The sequence below is a fragment of the Sus scrofa genome, chromosome 5 (assembly GCF_000003025.6).
Source record: "Sus scrofa isolate TJ Tabasco breed Duroc chromosome 5, Sscrofa11.1, whole genome shotgun sequence".
NCBI lineage: Eukaryota > Metazoa > Chordata > Mammalia > Artiodactyla > Suidae > Sus > Sus scrofa.
In genome coordinates, this window is record NC_010447.5 from 58,062,011 (window position 1) to 58,075,389 (window position 13,379).

The window sequence follows — 13,379 nt, forward strand, 5'->3', positions numbered from 1 at the left end:
ATTTTTTTGGTATGTTGTTGGATTCGGTTGGCTAAGATTTTGTTGAGAATTTTTGCATCTATATTCATCAATGATATTGGCCGATAGTTTTCTTTTTTGGTGGATATAAACTCTTATATATGATTTAAATGATCTTCTGAAAGGTTAACAAGGCTACACAATGGGGAAAGAACAGTCTTTTAATAAATGAAGTGAAAACTGCACATCCAAATGGAAAAGAATGAAGTTAGACCATTAAACCATACCAGATTTAGACCAGGTTAAAGACCTATATGTAAAACTTAAGATCATGACATTCCTAGGGAAAAACATAGAGGGAAGCTTCAGAACAGTAGATTTGGTAATAATTTCTTGGATCACAGCAAAGGAAACAAAAGCATAAAAAAGACAAAGGAGATAACATCAAACATAAAATCTTCTACACATAAAAGGAAACAAGAGTGAAAAGCAAACTTATGGAATGGGAGAAAATAATGGCAAATCATTCATGATGAAGCATTAATATCCACAACATATAAAGCTCTCCTACAACTTAACAACTAAAATACAAGTAATCAGATTCAGCAATGGCCAAAGGACCTAGATACACATTTCACCAAAGGAAATATGCAAAATAGCCAATAAGCATATGAAAATATGTTCAACATCACTAATTACAGAAATTCTAATCAAAATCACAATGAGATATTTTCTCACATCCATTACAGCAGACACTATTACAAACAGAAAAAAAGAAAAAAAATGAGTGTTGCAAGAATATAAAGAAATTGGAACCCTTATGCCTTGCTGGTAGGAATGTAAAATGGTGTGGCTGCTAAGGAAAACAGTATGGAGGTTCCTCAAAAAACTAGTAACAGAATTACTATACGACTCAGCAACTTCACTTCTGGGTATTTATCTAGAAGTGTCAAAACCAGGATCTCAAAGAGGTATCTCCACACCATTGTTCACTGCAGCATTATTCAAAAGAGCCAAGAATTGAAAGCAGCCCAAATATCTACCAATAAAATGAACAGATAAAGAAAATGTGGCATATACATACAAAGAAGTATTACTCAGGCTTTAAAAAGAAGGAAATTCTGTCACATGCTATAACATAGATGACCCTTGAGAATATTATGCTTTGTGAAATAAGTTAGTCACAAAACAACAAACAGTATATGACTGCACTTATGAAATATCTGGAGTAGTTAAAATCATGGATACAGAAAATAGAACGATGGGAGTTCCCATCATGGCTCAGCAGTAATGAACCTGACTAGTATCCATGAGGATGTGGGTTCAGCCCCTGGCCTTGGTCAGTGGGTTTAGCCTTGCTATAGGACACAGATGCAGCTTGGATCTGGTGTTGCTGTCCCTGTGGTGCAGGCCAGCAGCTACAGCATGGATTCAACCCCTAGCCTGGGATCTTCCATATGCTGTGGGTATAGTCCTAAAAAAAAAAAGAAAAAGAAAAATAGAACCATGGTTTCCAAGGGTTAAGGGGGAGGGAGAGTAGGCAGAAAGATGTCCAAGTTTTTAAATTTTGAATTGGACTTACTCACAAACTAAAGAAAACAGGAACAAAATTTGAAAGACTGAAGACCACCTTAACATTTTCTTCATGTACCACACATGCTAATTGTTCAGATTAATCTTTTCTAGTCTTTAAGAATTACATAGTATTTGTCCTTGCTTATATATTACTTGCAGCTATTCCATAAAAAACTTTTTAAGGATTGTAATGTTTTCATCTTTATTCCCTGAAGTCTCTGCCTTTGATTAAACAAATAAGAATTGAAAAGCAGTTTTGAGAACAAATTTGATATGTAAAAATACTGGAAAAATACACAGTGGGCGGCACTCCTTAGTTAAGACACAGGATGAAAAGAAAAAATGAAAATTCATATTGTACAAAATACTGGAAAAATTTCAAACCCCTAAGTTTGGTTCAGGCATAACAAAAAACAGTTTAAAAAAAGGGTTTATACCAATCTTCTAATATAAGAAATAAAATAGCTTAATTCTTATGTCATAACAAACGAAACAGGGAAAGTGGAGTTTAAAATCAGAGAATTAGGAGTTCCCATTGTGGCTCAGTTGTTAACAAATCCACCTAGGAACCACGAGGTTGCGGGTTTGATCCCTGGCCTCACTCAGTGGGTTAAGAATCCGGCGGCGTTGCCGTGAGCTGCGGTGTAGGTCGCAGACATGGCTCAGATCTTGCGTTGCTGTGGCTGTGGTGTAGGCCAGCAGCTGTAGCTCTGATTAGACCCCTAGTCTGGGAACCTCCATATGCCGTGGATGTGGCCTTAGAAAAGACAAAAAAGACGTCCCCCCCCCCAAAGAATTTAAAAATAAATAAATAAATAAAATCAGAATTAATTACATCATTGATGAAAACTTTAATAAATCTTTGGCTATACACAAATGGGATTTGATGAGATTAGCCTGTATAAACAAAGATAAAACTGTCAGTTGCTCAAAAAAAAGAGACCAGTCAGAGTTTAAAATTTAAGTGAAAAGGATATAGAGATTGCAGAATAGATTAGTAGTTGCCAGGGTGCAGGGAGTGAGGGTCAAGAGAAGGGTGAAATTATAAATGAGCAGCACGAGGGAGTGAGTCCCTTTATGGTGAGGAAACAGTTCTATACTTAACTGTAGCAACAGGTTACATACATCTATACATGATACTGAACTTCATAGAAACACACGCACACAATTAATTCATGAAAAAACTGGTAGAAACTGTTACGATCTTTAAGACTACTTAACAGAATTGTATTAACAGCTTGGTTTTGATATTGTATTACAGCTATTGAAGATTTCATCACTGTGGGACACTGAGTGAAGGGCTCATAGGAGTCTATGTACTATTGCTGGAACTTCCTTTGTAACTATCACTATTCAAAATAAATTTTGCTTTAAAAAGTCAAGTAAAGGAGTTCCTGTTTTGGCTCAGTGGTTAACAAATCCGACTAGGAGCCATAAGGTTGCGGGTTTGATCCATGGCCGTGCTCAGTGGGTTAAGGATCCAGCACTGCAATGAGCTGTGGTGTAGGTTGAAGATGTGGCTCGGACCCTGCATTGCTGTGTCTGTGGTGTAGGCTGGCGGTTACAGCTCCGATTAGACCCCTAGCCTGGGAACCTCCATATGCTGTGGGTGTGGCCTTAGAAAAGACAAAAAGACCAAAAAAATTTTTAAAAATTTTAAAATAAAAAGTCAAGTAAAGAAGAAATGAAAATGAATCACAACAGGAAAAAAAATCCTATAGGAATAATGACTACTACTGAAATAATTATTACTGGCAATTCTATGTGCCAGGCAATGGGTCAATCAAGATACAAAGAAATGTAATGTGTTCAAATGGGGGGTGGGGGGGGAAGAAATTCAGGTATGGCCAAAAAAGGCAAAAAAAAAAAAAAAAAAAGGTAAGATTTCTATCCTTTTTTAATGAGAACCCATAGGAAAATGTACTCAATGATTTGTAATTATCTATATCGGAAAAGAAAGATATATTTATATGTATGACTGATTCACTTTGCTATATACACCTGAAACTAATACAGCATTGTAAATCAACTATACTCCAAGTTTTTTAAAAATTCAACTAAAAAATACTATAATGTACAAGTGCTATATTAAAAATACATATTATAGAATAACTAAAGAAACAACAAAAAGCAAAAGTGAGATTAGACTACAGTTTGTCAATGCTATGACATGTGGACTTAACTACATGAGGAAGAAAGGAAGAGGAGAACAGGGCTACTAGAGGCAGGGTAACACTAAAATATTTTGGAGGAAATAACAGACTAAACTAGGACACTGGCAAGTACAAGCAAGCATACATCATTTTATTGCACTTTGCAGATATTGCATTTTTTATAAATTGAAGGTTTGTGGCAACTTGTGCAAAGCAAGTCTATCAGTAATATTTTTCCAACAGTACTTCCTCAATTTGCATCTCTGTATCACATTTTGGTTAATTCCCTCAATATTTCAAACTTTCTCATTACTATTATACTGCTGTGGTGATTTATGATCAGTGTTTTGATATTATAATAGTTCTTTGTTTTGTATTTTTTAATTAAGGTATGTATTTTTTTTAGATATAATGCTATTGCCCCTTTAATAGACTATAGCATAAACATAACTTTTACATTTTTTTAAACAAAAAAGATTTTCACAAATCTGTGCCTCATTTTATTGTAATAAACACTTTACTGCCATGGTCTAGAACCAAATCTGCAATATCGCCAAAGTATGTCTATATGTAAAAAGAGAAACATGGTAAGGCAAAACCCCAAAACATAATTTTAAAGATGGATAGAGAATACAACTTCAAAAATGCCTTAACATAAATAGATTAATATAAGCGTTGGTGTAAGAAAATAAGTGTAGGATTAGAAAGGGTTAATAATTAGTTTTGGGGCTGCAGGTCCAGAAATAACATGCAGGGAGTACACAGTATGAAAGCAAATTTCAGACCTGTAATAAAGAAGAGTTTCCTCCGAAGTCAGTACTTCCTGAAATGACCACTTAAAGGTAAACATTAATTACGTAAGAATAGAAATTCTTACTTCTTGTCTTTTTTTAAGATCTTCTTTGGCTGCTCCAAAGCGTTTGGTTAACCTGGCTATCTTGGCCTAAAAAAAGCAAAAACAAACATAAATCAAGTGGCATGATAGTAATAAAAAATAACCCATGAGCACATAACAGGAAACCCACAAGTAATAGGATCCTCAGACGATGGCTAATAGCAAAATAAATAAATAAGGCAAGTTCATTATAAAACATGTATTTGAAAAATACAGAAAATCATAACACAAACTAAAATGATCCTTGAACTCAATAGCCAAAGGTAAACACTCTCTTTCTTTTCTTTTTAGGGCTGTCCCTGCAGCATATAGAAGTTCCTGGTCTAAGGGTCAAATTGGAGCTGCAGTTGCAGGCCTATGCCACAGCCATAGCAACACCAGATTCAAATTGCATCTGCAACCTACACCATAGCTTGTTGTAGCACTGGATTCTTAACCCACTGAGCGAGGCCAGGGATCAAACCCAAATGTTCACAGAGACAATGTCAAGTCCCTAACCCGCTGAGCAACAACAGAAATTCGCAAAGGTAAACACTTAATTTTAGAAGGTTGGTTTTTTCCTCCTTGAACTGCAAGTTTGCTCATGAAAAAGTACATTTCTGAATATGTGTGCTCATATCTTTTGTCATTATAGTTGTAAACACATTTAATTTTCTCACTGAGAATTATGTAGTAGGCATATCTGTAAGTCATAAGTAAGATCCTTTACCAATACTACATATACTGAACATATACGTAGTATATACTCTATACTATATATTGAATACATGGTGTATATATATAGTATACACAATATACTATATACTGTGTATACAGTATATACGAAGAATATACATAGTACATATTAGTATATAATATAGTATATAATATACTGAATCATTATTTATACACTCTCTTTCCTACTGGATATGTTAAATGGTTCTCAAATGCTTCAGTAAAATAATATTACAATTAATAATTCTGTTATTTTAGATTATTTACTTAGGCTACATTCACAGAGGCAGAATTCCTCAGACAGAATAGTTTTAAGGCTCCCATCTAAAATGCTTTTTCAGAAAGCCTTGCCAATTTACACTTTCAAAAGCAGTCTGTATGCATGCATGCACATACGATATTCTTCAGGACATTTAATTTCATATCCTATTAACCTGTAATAAACTCACAAAAAAAATGTTACTTTCTTAAGATTAACATTTGTCAGTGAAATTATTTTATTAACCCTTCATACTGTTTATAAAAACTGCCTGATCACATATTTTGCCTACATATATATCCATAAATATTGGACAACTACAAAAGACAAAGAAAAAAAATAGAAAAATTACCATAGCACCACATGAGTATTTTTGTATTTTGTATATCATATCATACAGATGTGATACTCAACTGTTTGTCTTGTTTTGATGCTGCTATTTTATGATAAATATATTTTTAAGAATTTTAAATTAAACTTCTAAGTGTGTTCATGAGGCCTGCCCAAGGAAAGGCTCCCTCAGATAATCTCAAAGCATGTCATAAAAAGACATTACTTTTAGCGTTTCTTTCACAAAGTAGTCACTTCTATTTTTTATTTTTATTTATTAGTCTTTTGCTTTTTTAGGGCCACACCCATGGAATATGGAAGTTCCCAGGCTAGGGGTCAAATTGGAGCAGTAGCTGCCAGCCCTCACTACAGGCACAGGAACAAGGGATATGAGCCATGTCTGCAACCTACACCACAGCCATGGCAACACTGGATCCTCAACCTACTGAACAAGGTCAGGGATTAAACCCACGTGCTCATGGATACTTGTTGGGTTCGTTAACCACTGAGCCATGACAGGAAGTCCATAAAGCAGCCACTTCTAAAGGAGACCCTCCCCCCAAACCTAACAGTACTGAGGTCCACTGACATGGGCTAGTCAATCAACTACCTATGACTCCCAAGATGAAAATTTTTCCTCAGGACTTAGAAAGTTAACAGTATTATTAACACCCAAGGATACAGAGCAGCTTTTTTTTTAATTCTTAATATGGAATTACCTTTATGTGAATAAAATATTTCAAGTAATTTTTTTAAGAAAGGCATATGGGAAAGTGTTTTTTATATCCTAAATTATACAAGAATGTCTTTCTGTTATTCTTTTAGCAGACTATCTGGTAGGTATTCTGTAAATCACATAATATATATGTACTATGCAATTATTATTATACCATTTGGCACTGAAAAATGAAAACAAATTTAAAAAATTATTTTGTATCTGCTATATATGGGGAAAGGTCAAGAATAAATACAAAGGCTACCAATGGTTACCTCTAGAAGCTATGAATTGCAGTGTAAAGAGAACTTCAATTTCATATCATATAGGTCCATAATATTCAAATACTTTTTTTTTTTTTTTTTTTTTTGGTCTTTTTGCCATTTCTGGGGCCGCTCCCGCGGCACATGGAGGTTCCCAGGCTAGGGGTCGAATCGGTGCTGCAGCCACTGGCCTACGCCAGAGCCAGAGCAACGTGGGATCCGAGCCGCATCTGCGACCTACACCACAGCTCATGGTGACGCCGGATCCTTAAACCACTGAGCAAGGCCAGGTATCGAACCTGCAACCTCCTGGTTCCTAATAGGATTCGTTAACCACTGAGCCATGACGGAAACTCCTTTTATTTACTTACTTACTTATTTATTTATTTCAAATACTTAAAAAAAAATTTGGAGCTCCTGTCATGGCTCAGCAGAAACAAATCTAACTAGTATCCATGAGGGTGCAGATTCAATCCCTGGCCTCGCTCAGTGGGTTAAGGATCCAGCATTGCCTTGAGCTGTGGTGTAGGTCGCAGATGAGGCTCAGATCTGGTGTGGCTGTAGCTGTGGTGTAGGCTGGCGGCTGTAGCTCTGATTTGAACCCTAGCCTCGGAACCTCTATATGCTGTGGGTGCAGCCTTAAAAAGTCAAAAAATTTAGGAGTTCCCGTCGTGGCACAGTGGTTAACGAATCTGACTAGGAACCATGAGGTTGCGGGTTCGGTCCCTGCCCTTGCTCAGTGGGTTAACGATCCGGCGTTGCCATGAGCTGTGGTGTAGGTTGCAGACGCGGCTCGGATCCTGCGTTGCTGTGCCTCTGGCGTAGGCCGGTGGCTACAGCTCCGATTCAACCCCTAGCCTGGGAACCTCCATATGCCGCGGGAGCGGCCCAAGAAATAGCAGCAACAACAACAACAACAAAAAGACAAAAAAAAGACAAAAAAACAAAAAAAAAAAAAAAAAAAAAAAAAGTCAAAAAATTTAAAAAGCAGAATTTCATCACTGAAAAAAATTAAACTACTGGCACAGAAAGGAAACCGCAACTTAGACACTGACATACTGTCTTCTGCCATTTAATATTATAAAAAAGAAATCAAAGAGCAGATTCTTTTGTTTTTGTTTTAACCTAGGAAAACCGTACAATTTTTTAATCATAAATCAAAGTATCTGTTATAATAGGCCTAAGTTTGGGCCTCTTTTTTGGTAAGTATTCTCTGAGATTTTTAAAAAGCCAAGTTTTGTGTTTTGTTTTGTTTTGTTTTTTAGTTTAAGAAAGCAACATGCTATTATTATGTCTTTGATTACTACTACTATTTCATTTGCTCTTGACTTCTAAGGCATATCTATCATTTCCTGTATAAGGGCACAATGGTAGCTGTTTAAATAAAAGTTGCAAAGGGATTAAGATGGCAAAGTAGAAGGACTGGAGCTCACCTTTTTCTCAGGAAAACAAAAATATTTCAACAAACTGCTAAACAACCTTCAACAAAATACACTGGAAACTATCAAAAAAAGATAATGCTACTTAAAAAGACAAAGAGAAGGCTACATCAAGATGACAGGAGAGGGCAATTAAGCCATATAAGCAACCCCATACCTGCCAGATAGGCAGCCAAAAGACTGGAAAGTAACTATACTGCAGAGGCTCACCCACCACAGGAGTGAGAGTTCCACGCCCCATGTTAGGTTCCCATGCATGGATATTTGGCATTGGAAGGAGTAACCCAGAGATCATTTAGTGTTGAGGGCCAGAAGGGCTTGTACACAGCTTTATGGGACTGGGGGAAACGGACACTCCAGTCTTGAAAGGTACACACAGCCTTTTGTTGCACTGGGTCCCAGAGCAAAGCAGAGATCATAGGAATCTGGGTCAGACTTGCCTGCAGTTCTTGGAGAATTTCCTGGGAATACAGGGAGTGACTGTGGCTTACTGTCAGGGGAAGGACAATGGAAGCTAAGGTCTTGGGAATAATCATCAGCATGAACTCCTCTAGTGATGATCATTTAGGAAAAATTTGGCCCCACGCATCAGGGCTGAGAAGCCCCAGGCAAAACAACTTAAGGGGGAGAGCACAGCCCCACCCATCAGCAAACAGGCTACCTAAAGAGCCCCCAGGCACACAGCTGCCACTAATCACACCAAGAAACAAAGCCCCACCCACCAGAGGGATAAGAGTCAGCTCCACCTAGCAGTGAGCTGGCACCAGTCCCTCCCATCAGAAAGTCTGCAGTAAGCCCCTATACCAACTTCAGCCATAAGGGGGGTAGACATCAGAAGCAAGAGAAACTACAACCCTACTGTCTGCAAAAAAGGAGACCACACAAAAAAATCTATACAAAATGAAAAGGGAGAGAATTATGACTCAGATAAAGGAACCCCAGAAAAACAGCTAAGTGATCTTTAGATTACCTATCTGCATGAAAAAGACTTTAGACTAATGATAGATAAGTAAAGAAGATTCAAGATCTTAGAAATAAACTGGAGGCAAAGACTGATAAATTACAAGAAACACTGAACGAAGAAATAGAAGATTTAAAGGTTATGAGATCCTGCTGTATAGCACCAGGAACTATATCTAGCCACTTATGATGGAACATGATGGAGGATAATGTGAGAAAAAGAATGCATACAGATGTAAGGACTGGGTCACTTTGCTGTACAGCAGAAATTGAAAGAACACTATAAATCAACTATAATAAAAAAAACTTAAAAAATAAATAATTAAATGTTAAGCACATAGATGCAAAATACAATAAACTGAAATAAAAAATTCACCAGACCCCGCAATCCCACTCTTGGGCATCTATCCAGACAAAACTCTACTTAAAAGAGACACGTGCACCCGCATGTTCATTGCAGCACTATTCACAATAGCCAGGACATGGAAACAACCCAAATGTCCATCGACAGATGATTGGATTTGGAAGATGTGGTATATATACACAATGGAATACTACTCAGCCATAAAAAAGAATGACATAATGCCATTTGCAGCAACATGGATGGAACTAGAGAATCTCATACTGAGTGAAATGAGCCAGAAAGACAAAGACAAATACCATATGATATCACTTATAACTGGAATCTAATATTCAGCACAAATGAACATCTCCTCAGAAAAGAAAATCATGGATTTGGAGAAAAGACTTGTGGTTGCCTGATGGGAGAGGGAGGGAGTGGGAGGGATCGGGAGCTTGGACTTATCAGACACAACTTAGAATAGATATACAAGGAGATCCTGCTGAATAGCATTGAGAACTTTGTCTAGATACTCCTGTTGCAACAGAACAAAGGGTGGGGGAAAAAATGTAATTGTAATGTATACATGTAAGGATACCCTGACCCCCTTGCTGTACAGTGGGAAAATAAAAAAATTAAAAAAAAAAAAATTCACCAGGAGGAACCAACAGCAGAATACAGGAGATAGAAGAACGAACAAGTGAGGTGGAAGACAGGTTGGTAGAAATCACTGCCACAGAAGAGAAAAGAGGAAAAGACTGAAAAGAAATGAAAACAGTCTAAGAGAACTCTGTGACAACATTAAACACACCAATATCTGTGTTACAGGGGTGCCAGAAGAAGAAAAGAGAAAGGGCCAGAGAAAATATCTGAAGAGATAAAAACTGAAAACTTCCCTAACACAGGGAAGGAATCACTCACTCAAATCCAGGAAGCACGAGTACCATATAAAATAAACCCAAAGAGGAACACCCCAAGACACATATTAATTATGTGCTCACTGAAAGAGGTGTGGATAAAGAAGATGTGGTACATACACACAATGCCATAAATAGGGATGAAATAATGGCATTTGCAGCAACATGGATGGACCCTAGAAATTACCATGCTAAGTGTAATCAGTCAAACAATGAGACACAAGCATCATATGCTGTCACTTATACATGGAATCTAAAAAAAAGTATACAATGAACTTCTTTGCAGAACAGAAACTGACTCACAGACTTTGCAAAATTTACAGTTACCAAAGGAGACAGGTTGAGGGGGAAGGACGGGCTGGGGATTTGGGATGGAAATATTGTAAAATTACATTGTGATGATGGTTGTAAAAATATAAATAAAATTCACTAAATATTTTAATTTTTTTACATGAAATTTTTTAAAAACTTAAAATTTGTTTATCAACCTAAATAAATAAATAAAATCTGCCTAAATTATTGGAATGCATACACATTTAGGTCTTGTTCAGCAAAGCATACAGACCGAGAATTTCTTTGTTTATGTACCAAGGAATCTCTTAGGAAAAAATTCTGTATGGAAAAAAAAAAAAGAGAATTAACCATGAATTAAGTTTGCCTAATAATGAATATAAGTACTCAAAAGAGCTGGAGAATAAATAGGCACATGGTATTCATTATTCAAAACAGTCTCTTGGATTAGGCTGCCACACATTTAACTGTTGAGGGAAGAGAATGGGAGGATAGACTAAAACAAAAAACTGAAACAGCTATTTGAAGTTAAAATACTTAAAATGGAGAGTTCCCTGGAGGCTCAGTGGGTTAAGGATCTGGTGTTATCACTGCTGTGGCACACGTTCAATCCCTGGCTCTCCAAGTTCTGAATGCTGCAGGTGCAGCCAAAAAAAAAAAAAAAAAACTACTTGAAATGGCATTTTATAAATCATAACCACTGAAACACTATATTCAAGAGTGTGCTAACAGCTTTTTCATAAAAAAATCCAGTTGAAATTTTGAGTATTCTGAATTTGCATAATGATTTGAAAGAAATCAATTCTTCCTCTATCCAGACATATATCCCTGTTGACTCATGCTATGTTTTCTGTCCTTTTTCTTCATAACGGTCTTGAAATTTCCCTTTTAGGTATACTCTTAAGTACTTATTTATTTTCAAATATCTACCATATGTGAAATCTTTTTTACAGTTTCTCATGGTTTTTGATGTATAGGAAATCTACTAGAATGTTTTCCTTTTATTAGTTAGCAGCTATTCATTTATCATGTACTTATCATTATACCTCATTCCTTTTTCCTGTTTTTATTGCCCTGTCACCAAAGCTTTAAATGGCAGCACAGATAAGGCATCACTGTCCTATTCTCAATTCTCATGAAATATTTCCAAAGACACATTATTAAATATGGTATTTATAACAGGTTTGTGATAATCTTTATGAGATTAATGTACTTCCCTCCTATTTTTTTTCCAAGAATATCTGGTCAATTTTAGCATATTCTCCTTACTTTATATCTACTGAGATGAACACAAAATTTACACCTTTCCTCTCTTACGTGTAACTGTCAAAACACCAGATGACCACTAAACTAATAAAACATACACAATAATGGCCATACACTATAATGAATACGTATGCTTTCCAAAGATAATTTAGAAAAGTCACTAAGCAAACAAAGTACAAGCAGCTACAACAAACCCTGGAAAGGAGGGGAAAATCTGATTTCCTGAACTGCCACAATACAATATTCAAAATCTCCAGTTTTTAACAACAACAAAAAAATTAGGAGGTATACAAAGAAATATGAAAGCATGATCCACTCAAAGGAAAAAAAGAATTAACAGAAGAGCAGCTCAGGTATAGGACTTACTAGACAAAGACTTAAAAAAAGAAAACAGGAAAATAGTGTCTCACCAAATAGAGAATATAAATAAAAAGACAGAAATTATATAAAGAAATAAGTATAAATTCTGGAGGTGAAAGTACAATAACTGAAATTAAGAAACTGAGCAGGATAGGGCTGTAAAGGAATAGAGTTTTATATACTACTAAAAATAAGTGGGTATTAACTCAAGATGTTAAGTGCAATGCACTTTTTCCTTAAGGAAAAAGCTACAAAAAGAGAACGAAGAAGGGAATCAAAATGGTTCACTAGAAAAAAAAGATCAATCACAAAGGAAGTAAGTAATGAATGAATTAAGGATCAAAAAGGGTGAAAGACAAATAAGGGATAAATCTTTCCTTATCAGCAACTAATTTAAATGTAAATAGATGAAATCTCTCCAATTAAAAGGCAGAGATTGGCAAAGTGACTCAACTATATGCTACAAGAGGTCATCAAAATTTAAAACTTTTGTGCATTAAAGAATATCATGAAGAAAGTAAAAAGAAAATTTACAGAGTGGGTGAAAATAGTTTTAAATTACACAGTTTTTGCTCACTATCAGCACTTTTATTCAACATAGTATTGGAAGTCCTAGCCATGGCAATCAGACAAACAAAAGAAATAAAAGTATCCAAACTGGAAGAGAAGAGGTAAAATCGTCACTCTATGCAGACGACATATGCAGAAAAACCTAAGGACTCCACACAAAAACTACTCAAACCGATCAATGAATTCAGCAAAGTAGCAGGATACAAGATTAACATTCAGAAATAGGTTGTATTTCTGTATACTAACAATGAAATATTAGAAAAGGAACATAAAAAAATACCTTTTAAAATCACGGCCCCCAAAATTAAATACCTAGGAATAAACCTGACCAAGGAGGTGAAAGACTTGTATGCTGAGAACTATAAAATACTGAC

General features: G+C 36.0%; 1 protein-coding gene across 7 annotated transcripts in view; it reads right to left on the reverse strand.

Moving 5' to 3' along the window:
- The window catches only part of ATF7IP (activating transcription factor 7 interacting protein), a 127,247-nt gene that overhangs the window by 39,277 nt on the left and 74,591 nt on the right, over window positions 1-13,379 (reverse strand). For all 7 annotated transcript variants that reach the window (XM_003126462.5, XM_005664060.3, XM_021092312.1 and 4 more), the window contains one exon: window positions 4,564-4,629. In XM_003126462.5, coding sequence (XP_003126510.2) covers window positions 4,564-4,629 — 66 coding nt within the window. The remainder of the gene's footprint in view (window positions 1-4,563; window positions 4,630-13,379) is intronic.